The sequence below is a fragment of the Aethalodelphis obliquidens genome, unplaced genomic scaffold (assembly GCF_003676395.1).
Source record: "Aethalodelphis obliquidens isolate GAN/ISIS:26980383/991018 unplaced genomic scaffold, ASM367639v1 scaffold16, whole genome shotgun sequence".
NCBI classification, from domain to species: Eukaryota; Metazoa; Chordata; class Mammalia; order Artiodactyla; family Delphinidae; genus Aethalodelphis; species Aethalodelphis obliquidens.
Window position 1 is genome coordinate 23,104,557 of NW_020837960.1, and position 18,142 is coordinate 23,122,698.

The following is an 18,142-nucleotide window of genomic DNA, read 5'->3' on the forward strand; positions in this document are numbered from 1 at the left end:
CTGATGATTGATCTGATGGAGCAGATGCTACTGGAACAACTACTTATAAATGGATTTCCATGTAAAACTTGTCCTTATTGCTGACTGTTTATGTTGAGGTACCCTTGCAGGCTGTTGCTCTGGCTCCATAGCATTAAGTCATCGAAACAAAATAATTAAATAAATAAAATATTTTCAGGATGCAGAAAGACTAATTTGTCTTTTTGTATGGCACTGCTCTAAATGTAGCGGCAAAATCAGTTTTTTACCTGTTTGTGAATTAGTGCCAAAGTCTTTCAGAGGGAGGGCAGAGCACTCAGAGGTGAGGCAGTGATGAAACCTCACCTCTTCTTCTCCATGTTGCTAATGCCCAGAGTTCAGCATTAGGAACAGTTTTGTTATCTCACACTTTTTTTCCCCTCCAAGTGTGACAAATGTGGTGACCCACATGTTTTCAACAGGTGAATAATATCCTCATCATATCCTCTTTAAAAAACATGACATTTGAAATATTAGCTGCCTACATATAGGAGAGAGATGGTCTATTGATAAGTGAGTTGAGTTGTTCATTGCCACTACTTTTCAGGCTGGTAGTAAATATAACTATAAATCTGTAGAGGATTACTTTGTGGGAAACTCTCCATACAGAGAAAACAGTAAAAAATAAAAACCGGTTTCAACTAGAACACTGTATTAGAAAGAACAGACCTCATCACTGTGGTTTGTGAAAGATTTGCAGCATAACAAAGAATGGCTTATTCTTAAAATAAAAAAAAGATGTAAGAACATTATATATAAGCTGAATCATGGTTGATGTCTAACGAACGTAGTTGAATTATGTCCTTTTATTATATTTTAAATTTACGAAGTTTGGTTAGTGGGATGTTGTTACACTTAAAAGTACCTTAAAAGTGTTTTTATAGACTACAGAATCCATGGTTGGAGAGGACATGCATTTTTGGAGATACAGAAAGATGGATACAGTAAAGTATTTGCAGACTCTAAAATGGCCTTGTAGACATTGTAAAAATAATGAAGAAAGGCTAAGAAGGCTAGATATTCAAGGTGAAGCTTTTACTGATTTTCACAACTTTTCAGCTGAATTAAAAAATCAACTTAGAAGTTTAAGTATTTTAGCTTTTGTAAGAAATGGGCATGTGTTAATGTTGTCTCTAAGAGTTTTGCGAATTCTGTTTGAAGCTGAACACGAACCCTTTGGGTATACTATTTATGACTGCAAAGCAACTTCCTAATTCAAAGAGAGAGAAAAAAGACTTATAAAGACTCATAAGGCTTTTTCAACATCAAATAGCTTTTACTAAACAACATTTTGATGAGTTAAGTGTGAGTGAGTCAGGGACATATGGATTAAATTTCCCTTAAAACACATTTGGGTTTAAAAATTAAGGGGAAAATCCTGAGCAAAATGCATTTCAGAGAATCCAGAATGTTTAAAAGATATTTTCCCCTAAATACAAATATCAGGTTGATTCCAGTCTAGTTAGACTTTGTAATTAAAACATCTTAAGTGTAACTGTTAAGGAATTTTTTTAAAATACTAGTTTTTTCAGGAAAAGAATCTTCATTAATCATATTAGAATTGGACTGTGTGGAATAGTTAGGCCTGACTCAAGCTGACATGATCTGAGTCAGAATTTATCTGCATCTATGAAACAACTGACCTTGTTGTCAACTATAGTATTTATATTCTTATTCCATTAAACAATTATAGCAATTTTTTTTTTCTGTGCTTTCGGCTTATATTCCTTTTTCTTCTTTAAATAACACATTTCCCTGAAAAACTCTTAGTTTTTAGAATTCTGTTGTTCCTTTCATTTTATTATTATAATTTTCTAGACTTTTGAGTTCTTCCTTCTTGTATGCCCTATACTTTGCTTTTATCTTCCTTTCTTATTAGCTCAGTTTTTAGGTAACATTCACTCCTTAAATAAACAAGTTTGCCTCTGGTAGATGAATATTTCAAGTTAGAACATTTAAAGGCCTAAATTATCTATCTGATCATCTTAATTGTCTACTTTCACTTATTAGGGTACGCATATTCTATACCATAATTCCTGGTTATTTAAGTTGCTGAGTAGGGGTAGCAGAACTGATTCTCCTGCTGACTTTTTTTTTCCTATCAGTCTCCGAACCCCCGAGTTCTACATAGTCACTAAGTATTCAAAAACTGTTACTGAGTAAGTAAATGAGTATGTGAAATGCAGTCAAATAGAGATTTAGGGAGGTAGGAATGGTCAACCTTAAAAAAATTCTAAGTAAATAAGTGCAGGGGGCCAACTGTACAGTGATGGATGGTGATTAGAATTGTGAAGGTGATCACTTTGTATTTATACAGATGTTGAATTATAACGTTGTATGCCTGAAACTTTCATAATTTAAAAAAATTCTAAGCAACAGTTTCCTGCTCCGTCCCTATCATTTGATACCTGCTTTTAGTTTGAATTGGTAGAACAGAGATTGTACGAAATGCGAAGATTTGACTGGTTAACAATAAGAAAAACAGTCTGAACAGGTACTGCCCTCTAACATCAGTGAAAGTGCATGGGAACTGCGATGAGCTTCAAAGGTGAGTCATGTGGGGAAAGTGATTGTCATTTAGGAGAACCTCCCATTGACCACATTCTATTTCTCTTAGTAGACCTCCCTTATTTCTATATTTTTCTCATTCTTAAATTCACATAATGCATTTCTTCTAAGTTTCGGATTCTTGACTTTGGTTAGAGTATGTATGCGTGTGTGTGTGTGTGTGTGTGTGTGTGTGTGTGTATGTGTGTGTGCGTGTGTGTATGTGTGTGTGCGTGTGTGTATGTGTGTGTGTGTCTAAAGGATTGTAAATCTACCATTTTGAAACCCACCCCCACAAAAAATCCAACCCTTACACTCTAACACTTCTTCCCCATGTTGCTAGTTCCCTATACTAATTATTCTTTTCAAAATATTCAAAATAATATTATAGTCCATTGGTTATAGGACATCTTTTCCATGTGATAGAGAGAGTTATTATTTTTTTGATTAAGAGTCACAGTGGTATCTTGATGTTAAAAATGGGGACCTTAAGAGACATTTAGTTAAAATGACATAATTAGTAGAAACTGGGATGGAACCAAGATTAGCTTAACTTTAGATGTTCATACACTGGAAAAGACAAGTAATGAACTGAGTCATTATTTGAATGATTTAATTAGTATGAACATATGATCTGATAATTCAAGCTCCCAAATACTTAATTTCAAGAGCTCAAAAGTTTTATTTTGTCTCTTTGTTTTGGTATAAATTAACTAGATAATTATCTCAGCTCTCCAGTTTACCTATAATGAAACTTTTTCAATGGGAACATTTTAAGGGCAAGTAATGTTGTTAGATTTCTTCATGGTTCAAAGGTACATGGGATATGGTTGATAGCCTTAAGGAATTTACAGTCTAAAAGGAGGGATAAAACATATAGAACAGCATCTACAAAACAAGGCTTTATGTAATAAGTGTCTTAAGATTAATATAATCAAAATTTGGGGGGCAGTTATAATAAAAAAGATAGATAATAACCAGCATTGGGAAGAATGTGGAGAAACTGGACCCTCCCACACTGCTGATGGCAATTAAAATAATGAAGCCACTTTGGAAAATAGCCTAGCAGTTCCTCAAAAAGTTAAAAATAGAGTAATTATTTGACCCAGCAATTCCATGCCTAGGCATATACTCAAGAGAAAAAACTTATGTTCAAATAAAATGTTGTAAATAAAAGTTCATAGCAGTATTGTTAGTTATAACAGCTAAAAAGTGGAAACGAACCAAATGTCCATCAACATTTGAATGGATAAATGACAAAGAATGGATAATGTGGTACATTCACACAATGGAATATTATTCGCCATAAAAAAGATATACATGTTATGACATGGATGAACCTTGAAAACATCATGCTAACTAAAAGAAGCCAGTCACAAAAGACTGCATATTATATGATTCCACTTATATGAAATGTCCAGAATAGGCAAATCTATGGAGACAGAAAGTAGATTAGTGGTCCTCTAGGGCTGTGGAGGAAGAATGGGAAAGCTGGGGGGAATAGCCAAAGAATATGAGATTCCTTTTTGAGGTGATGAAATGTGCTAAAATTGTGGCAATGGTTGCATAACTGTGAATATACAAAAATCATTAAAATCATTGTGCACTTTAAATGGGTCAATTGTATGGTATGTGAATTGTATCTCAATAAAGTCGTTGTCAAAAAATGTTATGGGGGGCTTCCCTGGTGGCGCAGTGGTTGAGAGTCCGCCTGCTGATGCAGGGGACACGGGTTCGTGCCCTGGTCCGGGAAGATCCCACATGCCGCGGAGCGGCTAGGCCCATGAGCCATGGCCGCTGAGCTTGCGTGTCCAGAGCCTGTGCTCCGCAACGGGAGAGGCCACAACAGTGAGAGAGGCCCGTGTATCACAATAAAAAAATAAAAAAAAAGTTATGGGGTGATAAGACTGGCTAGTGAATATTTCACAAAGTATTTTATTTAAATAGGTATAAAAAAGGGTAGAGATTTTGATAGGAGGAGATAAGGGAGGGTGCAGATTAGAGATGTGTGAAGGATATTTCAGGTAAAAAGAGAAGTTTGGACATTGGCGGTGTGGGCTTGTAGAAAATCGTTTAAGTTATTTGACATTAAATACATGGGTGGATTGTTGGTAATAACAGCTTACATATACATAAACAAAACATTTTTAACAACTTACAGAACTGATAAAGCATGAAGGGCCATCATCATTAACATTAACTCAGAATTCTCTAAATTAGCAAAATTACTAACATTTGGAAGTAACAATAAAGGAATCCGTATGAATTCTAATTCTATTATGTAAAATATTTCTATTGTTACCCACATATGTGACAGAACTACTACTCTAAAAGAAATTAAATATATTCTATTAGTGGGAGACAAGCCTTTCTATCAATTGAATTAAATCATTCACTTGTCAATTCACACAAATTTGAGTTAATTTTAAATTTTAGTTACTCAATAATTACTTGAAGAAATAACCTGCCAAGCTAAATTTCAAATTAAAATAAATAATTGAGATTTTAGATTAAAATCAGTTGAATTACACAAATTAATTTCAATGTTTTAAGTAACAATATAATTAGTAAGTTGAAATTTTTAATTACATATGAAATCTTAGGTGCTAATTCACTTTGGTCAATCTCTACAAACTAAAAAAGCAATTAAAATAAATTAAGTTAGGTGTTATTAATGTAATATTGATTGGCATAGTTCTATATTATAATCATATTAGCCATTTGCAACAATACATAATAAATTGAGTAATTACTAGTCAGACATATTTAACTTGCCTCTTGAGATGAACAGCTTGGGAAGAAAGGGAACTAAAAGTGAAACAGAAAATTGTATGACACTTAAAACTGTAGAACTTTGCGGACATCGTATCTTTATTAAAACTAGAAAATTCCAAGGAAAATGGGGAAAACATGAGAAAGGGTCAATGTTTAAATACAGTTGTGCTGAAAATACCCTGTCAGATTTTTTTAACTTACTAGATGATTTTGGGGAACACATATATAAAACTAAAATGAATTATTATGCTTATTCATAAACTTCTAAGTATATATACATATTTATTTAAAGACACTATTTTGTGTATTTTAGTTTGTGCCATATACTACATATTTTTAAGGAAATACATTATTTTATACACTTGTTAACCTTATGCAAGCTACTTAAATTTGTCTTGACCTCTATATCCTCATTTGTAAAATTAAAGTAATAATAATTGTATCTACCTCTCAGGATTGTTGTGACTATTAAATAGGTTATTGCACATGAAGCCCTTCAAACACCACCTGGTTCCTAGCAAGACATGCTGGCTATACTTCCTCTTTTTTTTCTTTTTATAAACAGAAACTGATCCTAAGAAAGACATTATTATTTAGCAAATTTTGACTTCTGAGACAGAGATAACAATTATTTGGATAAGAATTTGTCAGAGCAACAAAAAAAGTTATGTATTTATGTGGTTTAAAACTTATAGCTGATTTTTTTTAAAACCTAAGAATACTGGTTCATAATTAACTTCCAAAATTATTATTATTTTTTGCAGTATGCGGGCCTCCCACTGCCGTGGCCTCTCCTGCCACGGAGCACAGACTCCGGACGCACAGGCCCAGCGGCCATGGCTCACAGGCCCAGCTGCTCCGCGGCATGTGGGATCCTCCCAGACCGGGGCATGAACCCGCGTCCCCCGCATCGGCAGGCAGACTCTCAACCACTGCGCCACCAGGGAAGCCCCAAAATTATTTTTATGTGACATTGTCACTATCATGGCAGTCCAGATTAATAAGTAGGCTTCAGCATAACGTTAGACACCTATATATTACACAGACTATTTCTGTGACTGTTACTTCTCCCTTCACAAAATATCTATCCCCTACTTCTTTTCTACTGCATTCAAAGTTCAGGGTCACATTTGTGCACTGCTGATTTAAACATGAACACTGTAGACTAAGTAGAAGATCAATATTTTAGGACAGTTTATAAGATTTTTCAGACACGAGGATTCCACAGAAAGAGTATGAGTTAGGATTTGGTGGATAGGGAAAAGAGCAAATCTGCTCAAAGAAAAATCTGTTTAAAAGACAGAAGTTGTAGGAGTATTGATAGAGACCGTTGGCTAAGATTCGATTTTTAAACAGTTTATTTCAAGCCTGCTTTCATTGCTCTTTACGTATTTTAACTTAATGTTATTTTGAGAATTTTGTTTATAAGCATAAATTAATATTAATAATTACTCAAGCTACCATTAAAAGAGAGAAATATAAAGGAGTCATTAATCATTACCAGATTTTGCTTCTGGTATTAGTGAGCATATCTCATCATAATAAACTTCAAGGTACTAGCCAAATTTGTATCAACTAATTACCTTTAGTGGGAACTAAAGACCAGAGATGCTAAACTAAACTGTATAATTATTGAACATATCTGTGAGGATATGTGAATGAGGAAAGGCAACACATTACTTCAAAAGGTCAGAAATCGTGTTTGTGAATTTTCTCTAGTTCTTTAGGATCAAGAATAAGACCAGAAAATGAGAAAACAATCTGTGGCAAAAAGAAATAATGGACTTCATTTGCTTAAATTGCCAAGTGGCCTCAGATAAAAATCTCTGAACTACTAAAAAATCCCACAAAAACAACAATACTAAAACTTGAACATTTCCTCAGAAATTCAAGGTAAACATTTGTTCATGGACTTAAGATTAGTTTTAAATAGGAAAAATCGTTTTCATGATACAGAATTGCTAATAACATAGGCATATCCAGGAGCTGGTGTTAGAATAACCTTATTAAACATTTTCTAAAAGAGGAAGAATAACGTTCCTCTCCAGTTTACAATTAACATCTTCTCTTTGGTAAAAGTGAGAGATTTCTAACTGGCAGAAATATTGTTGGAGACTTTCCTAATGCATGCCAGGTAATTTTCAGCTCAGTTCTGGAAACAGGAGCGCTATTTTGTAAACATAATGATGAATGTAAGTCCACTTCTCTATTGTCATCTGCCACTCCAATGTTGTATGGGGTGAAAATATAGAATAGAGGTAAGATTCAACCACTTTTGAGACTCTAAAGCAGGAGTTTTTAGCCTGAGATCTAGGATATGATTCCATAGACTGGATTCCAGGGGTCAGTGAACCCTCTGATACTGTGTACAAGATTGTCTGTGTACCTTCATGAAACAATCTGCTTTCACCAGATTCTCAAAAGTGGTTTAAAAACCAAAAATGGTTATATGCCAACACTAAGGTATATACAGTCCACTGGGCCATTGTAGATGCTGTTCTGAACTGACCTTAGACGAGCACCAGGACAAAGTGAAAACTGAGGGTGGGCAGGTGAAAGTATGTCTCCTAGTAGTGGGGATTAGCCGTGCGGGGAGAGAGGAAAAAAAAGAGAGATGGGGAGGGACATTCCCAAGAGTGACAGCAGGAAGGAAATGGCTATTTCAATGGTCACCTGCCCGAAGTGGCTATTTTTCACAGCTGTTAGCATGTTAGTCATATGTGAAGTCTACCATCCCGTTCCCCCCGCCAGCCCCCCAATTATTTAGGCAGTTAGATGGGAACAGTTTATGCTATCCATTATTTCTCCTATATTAAAAGTTGCTCTTCACTACACAGAAAGTAGATGCTATTCATTTATCGTTAGTTTGATATGTATTTTCCTCTTTTCAATACTAGAAATGAGATAAATTATTAGCATTCACATGATTGAGTATTGCTCCAACCACTGGCTCTAGCTTATTCATCAGGAGATAGATTTTAAATTCAATAACTTTGTGTGCATTTATTACTTACAACAAATAAAAAAATATTTAAAAATTTACCTGCAAGATTGTCGATTTCCTTCTCTTGGAGCAGACTGACTGCATCGTCATCTCCTTCCAGCATAAGCTCTGTCTCTGCATTCTGATTCACTATTGCTTGACTCCGGAATGTTTTCTTAGACTTTACTACATCTTCTTCAGTGCCTAATCACAACCAAAACATAATAATTTAGGTCATTGTGATTTACTTTCTTATAAATCCATTACTTTCTTATAAATATATGCTGCATTTACATACTACTTTCAATTATAGAAGATTTTTACCTTCTTTATCTTGTTTGGCCTAAGTAACTCCACGAGAAAGGCAAGGGGTGTAATCACCTGCTCTTATGTTGCAGATGAGGAACAGGCTGAGAAAGCTACATGCCTTGTTGGGGAACCTAGGACTTGGGACTCTAAGATCACTGCACTTTCTACCAAAAATCTGTACTTCACCACAAACCTGGTTTTCTGATCCATAAAATTAAACACTTTTACACAATTATACTTCAGTGTGAATTAGATAATCAACTGATCAGATCATTTTTTAAAGTAGGTAAGTATGAAGAAAGCATTCACATCTGAAGGGAGAAATGATTGTTACTAGGAAGCTACAGAAAGGCAGAGTAAGGAATGATGTAGATGTATAATGTACATCAAAACAGCTATTTCCTTAGCAATGGATGAAATAAATAATGGCTTTCTAAAGTGATATCCTTATTTTCATATAAAAAATAGTACAAAATTCAAACACACAAAAAATAGAAAAATTGAAATATAGCAAGAGTTGACCTAGCACTAACTTGTTAATCAAGGCGCAGGTTAGAAACTACAACACATTTAAATCTCTCATGGATTTGACTGCTTAACAAATATTTCAATATGTGCATTCAAACATCTGCTTTGGCAGGTGCCATTGAATCTGAAATTATCTGAGCTACAAGTAAATTATACGTATACAGCTAAGAAATATCTTTATTTCATGTCACTTGAAGTTGGAATTCAACCTGGAAGAAAATGGTGTAATTTACTGTGTTCTAGCTTTAGTGTTAGGATATAGGCTTCAAGGAGCAGCATTAACTAGAAAAACACCTTCACATTTCATTTGGTATAGTGGATATATTCCTGAATCTGGGAGCCTAATAAATCACTGCTACACAGTATTTTTGTATCATAGTTTTAGGGAATGTTATGGTATTGTGTACACATGCAATTACTCTGCAAATCTTGTCATGCCTTTGGCCAAAATCCTCTCCAGTGAACAATGAATACTTCCGGTCAATTCTCCTAGGCCCAGTACAGGACTTCCAACAGTCCCTTACTGCCTGTGGATATTTGCTCTACCATTTTCTTGGACGTGCATCTAGCTGTGGTAAAACTTGCATTGTAAACCAGACTGTTAGCTTCTTTCTTTGCAGCTTTCACATTTCTTTTTGTTAGTGACTCAGAGCCAATTCTGTTTGCTAAAGCATTAACAAATTGACGCAAAGGTAGCCCAGAGAGGAGTAAAAAACACATGTCGAGGAACACAGCATGTCACGACAGCACTGTTGAGTGTCACTGGCTGAGAGGTACCGTCTGTCATCCTAGCTCTTACTGGACAATAGCCTCTAGAGAGCATGGTTTAAATACAGCTTAACAATATAAAGTAACAGATTGTTAAATATATCTTTCAATAAATACTTCAGAGACATACAGATCAATGCTACATGGAAGGTGAGGGGAATTAAATGGCTTATATGTGTAGTCCTCTTTCACTGGCCCACAGATGATTCTTATTTCTGGAATAAAAGCTTGAGGATTGATTACTGAATGCTCCAGAACCTTATCTTAATTTCATTTGGATTCTTGGTGATATAAAGCCCGCACAACAGTAATCTTCTGGGGACAGCTATCTTTATACGTTGTTTGCTTCTTGGGTAGTAACTTAATTTGAGAAACTTGGAGCTTGCATCATCTGAGAACAAAGAGGCAAATCCAGTGATTAATAACCAAGAAATCTCTCCTGAGGTCTTTATAGCCATATTTCTACTAGGCATCTTCAGCTGGATATTCCTAGTTCCACGTTTCCCTAACTGAACGAATTATCTTTTGCTTCTACACCTTCTCCTGTTTTGATCTACCCACTTAATTAAGCCACAGACAGGATTCATTCTGTAAGGTGACGGACTCGACCCATCTCAAGCCATTATCATTCTGGTTTAGAAGGTCTTAATAGCTCCCTTATTCACACCACCCTCCATACTTTTGTCAGAGTATTATTATTAAACACTAGTAAGTTGAGAATATTTTCCTGCTTAATATTGTGTGTTAACCCCTCCCAATTAACAACACTCAGTGCAAGGCTTCTACTCTAGGATACAAATCTAAACGCCTTAGCATGACTGATTAAGGCCTTTTATCCTCTCATTACCAGTTTTGTCTTAGTTTTTCTTACTCTCCCATGAGCAATATTGGACCATTTACACCTTCCAAAATATGTCATGTTTTCTCAGACCTCTTTACCTGTGCTAAAAGTATTCCCTCAATATGGTATGCCCCTCCCTTCCTCTGTTCGGCTAATTCTTACTTAACCTTCAAAACTCACCTCCTTCAGGTGCCTTTCCTAACCAATCCATACTTTCACAGTCTACACAGAACTCAACCACACTGAGTGGGTGCTATCTGTTATGTGTATGTCTTCTCCACTGGGCTATAGCCTCATTCTGCAGCCTCAGCGCCTGGTACTCAGCAGGTGTGCCATGAACACCTGCTGAACGGAAGTTCAAGTCTACCCACCCAGAGTTCCCCACTCTGATTTCTTAAGGCAGGTTTGTGCGCACTCTCCCACATGCTGTTTTTTCTGGCCGTGCAGCGCGGCATGTGGGATCTTAGACCCCAACCAGGGATCAAACCTGTGTTCCCTGCATTGGAAGTGCGGAGTCTTAACCACTGGACCGCCAGGGAAGTCCCATCCCTTATGCTTCGTAAATCCTGCTACCCTAGTAGTTATATGTATTATAATCGTTTGTGTGCTTGTTATCTCCCCACAGCCTGGAAGCTCCTTCCTGGATGACTAGAAACATCCTTCTGTCTTTGTAATCCCAGTTATTAGCACGCTGCCTGGGACACAGCAAGTCCTCATAAATACTGAATAAATGAATAACCTGAAACATAGAAGTTACCTCTGGAATCTCTTAATCTGAAGATTCCAGGATATCTCAGAGATTCTTGGTGAATTGCTTTCAGTTTGAGTGCTTATTGAAGAATCTATGAATTCACATGAAAGGGAACTTGGTTCTTTACATGAAATAGTCAATAAAGCCCTTTATGCATGAGTCAGCTTAATAAAGCAAGTTTTTCCTTGTATCACAACTGTGTGCATTCTGCTTTGTCTTTTTAAAGAAAGGCTTTACATTACTCTTGTGTTATTAAAAATATAAAATAAAATCTTCCAATCTTAGTCAAAGGAATGTGAGCTCTCAAATGTACATTATATTTGAGAAATGTACATTCAATTTTACCCCCTCTAGTTTTAAAGCAGTAAAACAATTATGTCTTCAAAAGATATGTAGTAAACTAATCCCTACCAACACACCGAACTTATCGTCCCTGCTGAAGTGCTATCAGTTTGCAGCTCAGTAAACTTCCTGATTTTTATGATACTGCACCAAACATTTATCTAAATGAAAGTGTATGAGATCCAAAGGTGCTTTTCAATCACAATATCCTTTATGAATTAGACTTTCATTTATCAAAATTACAGGCAAAAAGAGGTAAGGTCTCAAAGGGCTGTCTCATTACAAGGCTTATAAACACTGTCCTTAGAAAGAATTGGTTTAACACCCAGCAAATCAAAATCTGATTGGGAAGAGAATTTATTTGAGATCATCTATCTTCAGAAGACGTGTTGGACTGAGTGCACTTCTTGGCCTCTTTAGCCATTCATCAGGAAATTAACAAGCGAGTACCACAAACCACCAGAATGCCTTAGCTTTGAAAATGTGAATTATGTGTTAAGCTGGATAGGCTGGACGTACACCCGTATTTTCTAAGAAAACATTAAAATGCCATAAAATTTGAAAGGTTTCAGAATAAAAAATTCCACCAAATTATAGATTAATGAAGCCAAATCCAAAAATTACACTTATTTTCCACATCATGTTACAAATAACAAATACAGGAAAACATCCTATACACATTAGATTTCTTAGTAAGTAAATATGCTTAAAGCTCTGTATGTGAAAATGCCATCTAATATAGAATACTGCATTACATGAACCTAAATGAAGCTCCTCTTTTGTAATATTTCTCTTAATAATAAGGATCCACGTGAAACAAAGTATATTTTAAAAGTGAAGTAACGAGAAAATGATGTTTCTGTTTTTACTACTGTTATTATACTCTAGCATTATTACTACTATAATAATAATTATTAATTATCATTTAAAAATTATATTGTTATTTTAAACAAGGGTAAGTTAAAATATAGAAGTGATAAATTGGAGACATTAACTTATCTTGATAATATTCAGAGAATATGTCTAACTGGAAAGTCTGGGCAATTAAGGCAAAGAAATTTCATTTGCCCATCATGTCTTTTTCTATTGATACACATAAACAGTTAATGTAAAGAAAAATACTATAAAGTAGTTTATTTCTGTTTAAGGAATTATTCTATAGACAACTCCAAAACATCTATACCAATAAGGAAAAAAGTAATTTATAATAATAGGCAAACAATAAATCATGTCTGTGTGGTTAACGCACGAAGAGAAAAGATATAAACCCATAACAAGCCAATTTTAGTGTAGCAGGGGCTTCTTACCAGTTTTATATTATAGTTACCATTTATTTTCCATTGAGTATGGAAATATGGCTTTAATTTTCATTTATTAAAATGATACATGAACATACATGTGTATCTACCTACCTATCTACTTATCTACCTATATTATGTATATCTACTCTGTAAGAACACATTTTCCATGTTATTTGATCTGTACAATTTGAGTACATGGTGTAAGACTCATGAGCTGGCCCCTGCTTACTTAATATCTCACTAATTTACCGATTTGACCTCTTCACACTTTATATTCCCCAAGAGCTGAATGCTTCTGTTCCCAAACATGCCACACTGTTTCAGACCTTTAAGTCTGACATGTGTAATTTCTTTTACATGGAATTCTCTTACCTGCTCTGTCGTTCAGAATGCAGTTTAGTTGATTTTTCTCTTCACTGTATAAATTTTGTATCTTATAAGTCAAAATATATTACTTTTTGATATTTTTCTTAAGTCTTTTATGTAGGTATTCTCGTATTAGATTTTAATTTCCAGTGTATCGAGTGTCAAAAAAAAGTGGCAATCAATAAATATTTGTTGAGTGAGCACATGAAAATACAAACATGATTTGCATATTAATCATTTTATATGTACAGTACTTAAGAAAAGTTACTTTTCTCTTTATGTCCTTTACAGTTTCCTCATAAATGAGTAAGGTGGACTGTGTGATTCGCAATTCTTACTTCATTTTTCCTGCAAACATCCATTAAAAACGTATTTTACAAATATATCCAGACCAATCTCCTAACCTCAGTTTCCTACCCCGTTGAAAGAGAACCAAGTATTTTTTAACTGAACTCTCACAGGATTATTGCAATGTTGAAATAGACAATGAATGCTGAAATACTGTGAAATGTGTGAATATTATTTATATAATAAGCTCTCAAAATGTTTGTTAAAATGTTGATAAAATAAACTAACAAGAGTATTAAAAGTTTACTAAGTACATAATTTAAAAATGAACAAGAATACAACCAATGCTTTATTGCTTACAATAAAGCTGCCTAAGATTTATATAAAGGGGGAAAAAAGCAGGCTGATGTCAGGATTTAAAAACTCAAATAAGATAACGGATGCATCTAAGGTCTTATTAGCACAATACCTAGTCAATAATGAGTATTCAACAAATAATGGTTTCCTTTCCTTCAGTTGGGATTAATCTTCTTCCCTCCATTATGCTGTTGTAACACTGTTTATATTCATTACAAGGCAATACGAGCCTTCAACACCTCCCCTAGATCAGATAATTCCTGAAGACAGCAAGGATAGTGTGTAGGCAGGTACCATGAAGTGTTTGTAAAGCTGAATGGAGTGTAAATAGCTTACATTAAAAACTGATTTTCCCTCAATAACCATATTATTCATTTAAAGATATTATTAAATAAAATTACATAAGCATCAATATATTTGACATGCATTTTTGATTTTGTATATAGGCATCTTAAGAATATAAGAGTTCTTAATATCTTGGATAAGGAAAAAACTGCTTTCTCAACAAAGTTGATATCTCAATTTGTTTTAGAGAATTATAAAGATGAGCCATTTAATACATACTTTTCTTCCATCATTGGAAGGAAATGGGAAGAATGGAAATTTAGTCTCATTTTAATTTTATCTAAATGTAATATCAGGAAATTCTAATGTTTCTAAACATCTTGAAATCAGTTTAAGATGGCAGTCTTTTTTGGAGGAGAAATTCTTTTCAATATACACCATTTCACAACATTTTTAGCTTGGGAAATGTGTTTTGACAAAAATCTCCCCTTACGTAAGAGAAAATGCTGCAATTCATTTTCAAACCTAAATACTTCTTTTAGGAGTATTAATGACACATAAATACTTTGGGATATTTTAAATAGACATTACTTTTTCTCATTAAAGCTGAAATCAGAGCAACAAATATCTTTACAGAACAGCGCTTTTAGTAACTCCAATGATATTATTTAATTTCCACTAAAAGGAAAAGATTTTAAGATAAATACTCCCAACTAATTACATTAAATATGGTGATATGATCTTGTGCAATAATACGTATGAATCAATCTATTACTGAGAATTTTACAATTTTGAACATTTTAAACAAGATGAAAGAATGTTTTTTGTTGTATTGAGAAATCTAACACTCAAAAATGTTTTATATCAATCTTAATGTGAGATAAAAGCAGTAGTACATACATAGAACAAACTTCACTGTAACAATCATTTACTGAAAAGTGTTTTTCTTTGTAAATAATTTAAATTCAAAATTAAATTTTGCCTTTGACTTTATAGCACAGACATAGTATTTCCTTTCTTAAGTAACGTAAATGATGATGACATAGAAGGAAAGACCTGCTGAAGGCCAAGGACTGAAAAAAAAAAATCATCTTCTGTATAGAACAGGATTAAAGAAAAAACAGTCTTTGCAATAGAAAAATCCTAATGGTAAGGACTGTTAGTGATACAGAATAAAAACAGTATTGGAGGGCTTCCCTGGTGGCGCAGTGGTTGGGGGTCCGCCTGCCGATGCAGGGGACGCGGGTTCGTGCCCTGGTCTGGGAAGATCCCACATGCCGCAGAGCGGCTGGGCCCGTGAGCCATGGCCACTGAGCCTGCGCGTCCGGAGCCTGTGCTCCGCAACGGGAGAGGCCACAACAGTGAGAGGCCACAACAGTGAGAGGCCCGCGTACCGCAAAAAACAAAACAAAACAAAACAAAAAAACAACAAAACACTATTGGAAAGAATGACTGGAAAACTCAGCTCTTTTATATTTGATGTTGAGTCAGGAGCCTCACTTTATCAATACAAAATCTTTTTATGAAAGCAAGTATTTCTATAAATGAAATAGACTGTTTCTATTCAAATAAACAATTTCTGTTTGTTGTTTCAAACACACTTTACGTAAAAATCTGAATAGTTATTGACTAAATTTAATTAATACAGATAAAAAATCTGGACAGTTTACACATCAAATTCTTCATTTCTTAGTTGTGAGTATTTTAGTCTGAATGCATTGGATTTAACCCTGGTCTCACTTCAATTCATTTCTGTTGACAGAGAATATATTTTGTAATTCAAAATAGATATTATCTATATCACCATAAAACTACCAAGATACCAGCTTCAAATTTATAATGAATTTGATTCAGAAATGGTAATGCTTACCTGAATCAATAACTGATATTACTATTTATGGTCCATTTTAATACATCGTTATATCACATAAAATTAGAGTACAGCATGAGTAACTTGTACAGACTTTTGACTGTTTTAAACTAGACATAAACATTACATCTGCAGGTAGGCTGTTCTCTGAAAAGCTTGAAGAACTTATTTCAATGGCAGAGTAAATATCCAGAATTAGCAATATGGACATTAATTAAGATGGAATGTTCACAGATTATTATTCTAAGTGGTAAGTTCTTATTCACATTAGTTATGCTTGTAAATGATTTACTGGACTATAAGAAATAAAAGAAAATGGCTACCTAACATCAACAGTTATTGCTCTGTGGAGAAGGACATCAAGGACACTTGCAAGTAAAAGAATTGGATCAATATTAACGTGATTTTCATTTCATGCTTCCCCAACTCCAGTAAGCTGACAATATACTCTGATTATGTGAACTGCCTCAGAGTAACACAGAAGAGGTTATTAGAGCAAGAGGTGGAAAGGGAATGCACTTTTTATATTGACAGGCCTGCTAATAGAGTATACTGATTTTCAAAGACATGCAATGCATTTTTACAATTTGGTTCTGACAGCAAAAACGGAATTTCATTTATTCCTAATTCAAAATATTCATATATAAGCAATATTTCGTAGAGCAGACCAACAAAGGGTATATTCATAAATAGCATTTTTAAACAGTAAAAATGCAATTAAAAAGGGTACAAGAAAATATTATTGAATTTAAGTACAGCATTATGTAACTATGAAATGCTAACTTAATAATCTTAATGGAGTAAATGTAGAAAACTGCATTCTATGCTTTTTAAGGGAAATTTGATAAGCCATATTTTAAAAATATACATGATGATAAACAGAATCTCTGTGGTAGGAGAATATTATGTGGTAGGATTTTGATTAGCCATTAAGTTAGGGTGATTTTAAAATATTTTAAATAGGATTTCATTACATTGAAAATCACATGGCACACTTTACTTGTGGAAAAAAGTGCTAAAACATATAGAAAACTTGGGCTAGTTTGGAACCCTCTAAATATCACGAAGAGCAGAGATAATGCATTATTCATCTTCGTGACTGTCTGAGTACATAGCATAGTGTTTGGTCCTTATATTAAAGTATGCTTAGAAAAAGACCAGCAGGAATAAATACATTAAAATGGTAAAGGCAGCTATCTTGACGGCTGTCTATGAGTGACTTTTTCCCCCTTCTTTAAAATTGTTTTGCGTTTTCTGGATTTTCCACAACGACTATGTTTCTTTTCAGGAAGGAAGGAAGGGAGGGAAGGTGGAAGGAAGGAAGGAAGGATGGAAGGAAGGAAGGAGGGAAGGAAGAAAGGGAGGAAGGGAAGGAGGGAGGGAGGGAGGGGAAAATGAACAAAGGAAAGAAACCTTTCATCTTGAGTCAAGAGGGGTAGATAGCCAATGAGTAGCAGAATGGAAGGAAGAAAGTTTTGGCATTCTTGGAATGAAAGAAAAGATGAACTGGACAGCTTGAATGAGGGCTTAAAGGGTGGGGAGACTTCCCCTGGCAGTGGATGGCATTAACCTGGGGAATGATGCTTGGTGTTTCTTTTCTAAGCCTGACACAAAATGCAGTGTGGAAAATTTACTTTAAAACTCTGAGAAATGGGGAGTAGGAGATGTTTTGGATAGATAAGCAACTGGTTCAGAGACATGGAAGGAAGATGTAATTAACAGGAATTTCTCTTTAACTATTAAAAACTGGGATAGCTAAGGATAGTTATAATTTAACTATTATAAACTGGATGGTGCTGGTATAGGTTATTGA

General features: G+C 34.5%; 1 protein-coding gene across 4 annotated transcripts in view; it reads right to left on the reverse strand.

Moving 5' to 3' along the window:
* Positions 1-18,142, reverse strand: part of NBEA (neurobeachin) — a 627,914-nt gene that overhangs the window by 212,107 nt on the left and 397,665 nt on the right. For all 4 annotated transcript variants that reach the window (XM_027116524.1, XM_027116522.1, XM_027116523.1 and 1 more), the window contains one exon: positions 8,384-8,527. In XM_027116524.1, coding sequence (XP_026972325.1) covers positions 8,384-8,527 — 144 coding nt within the window. The remainder of the gene's footprint in view (positions 1-8,383; positions 8,528-18,142) is intronic.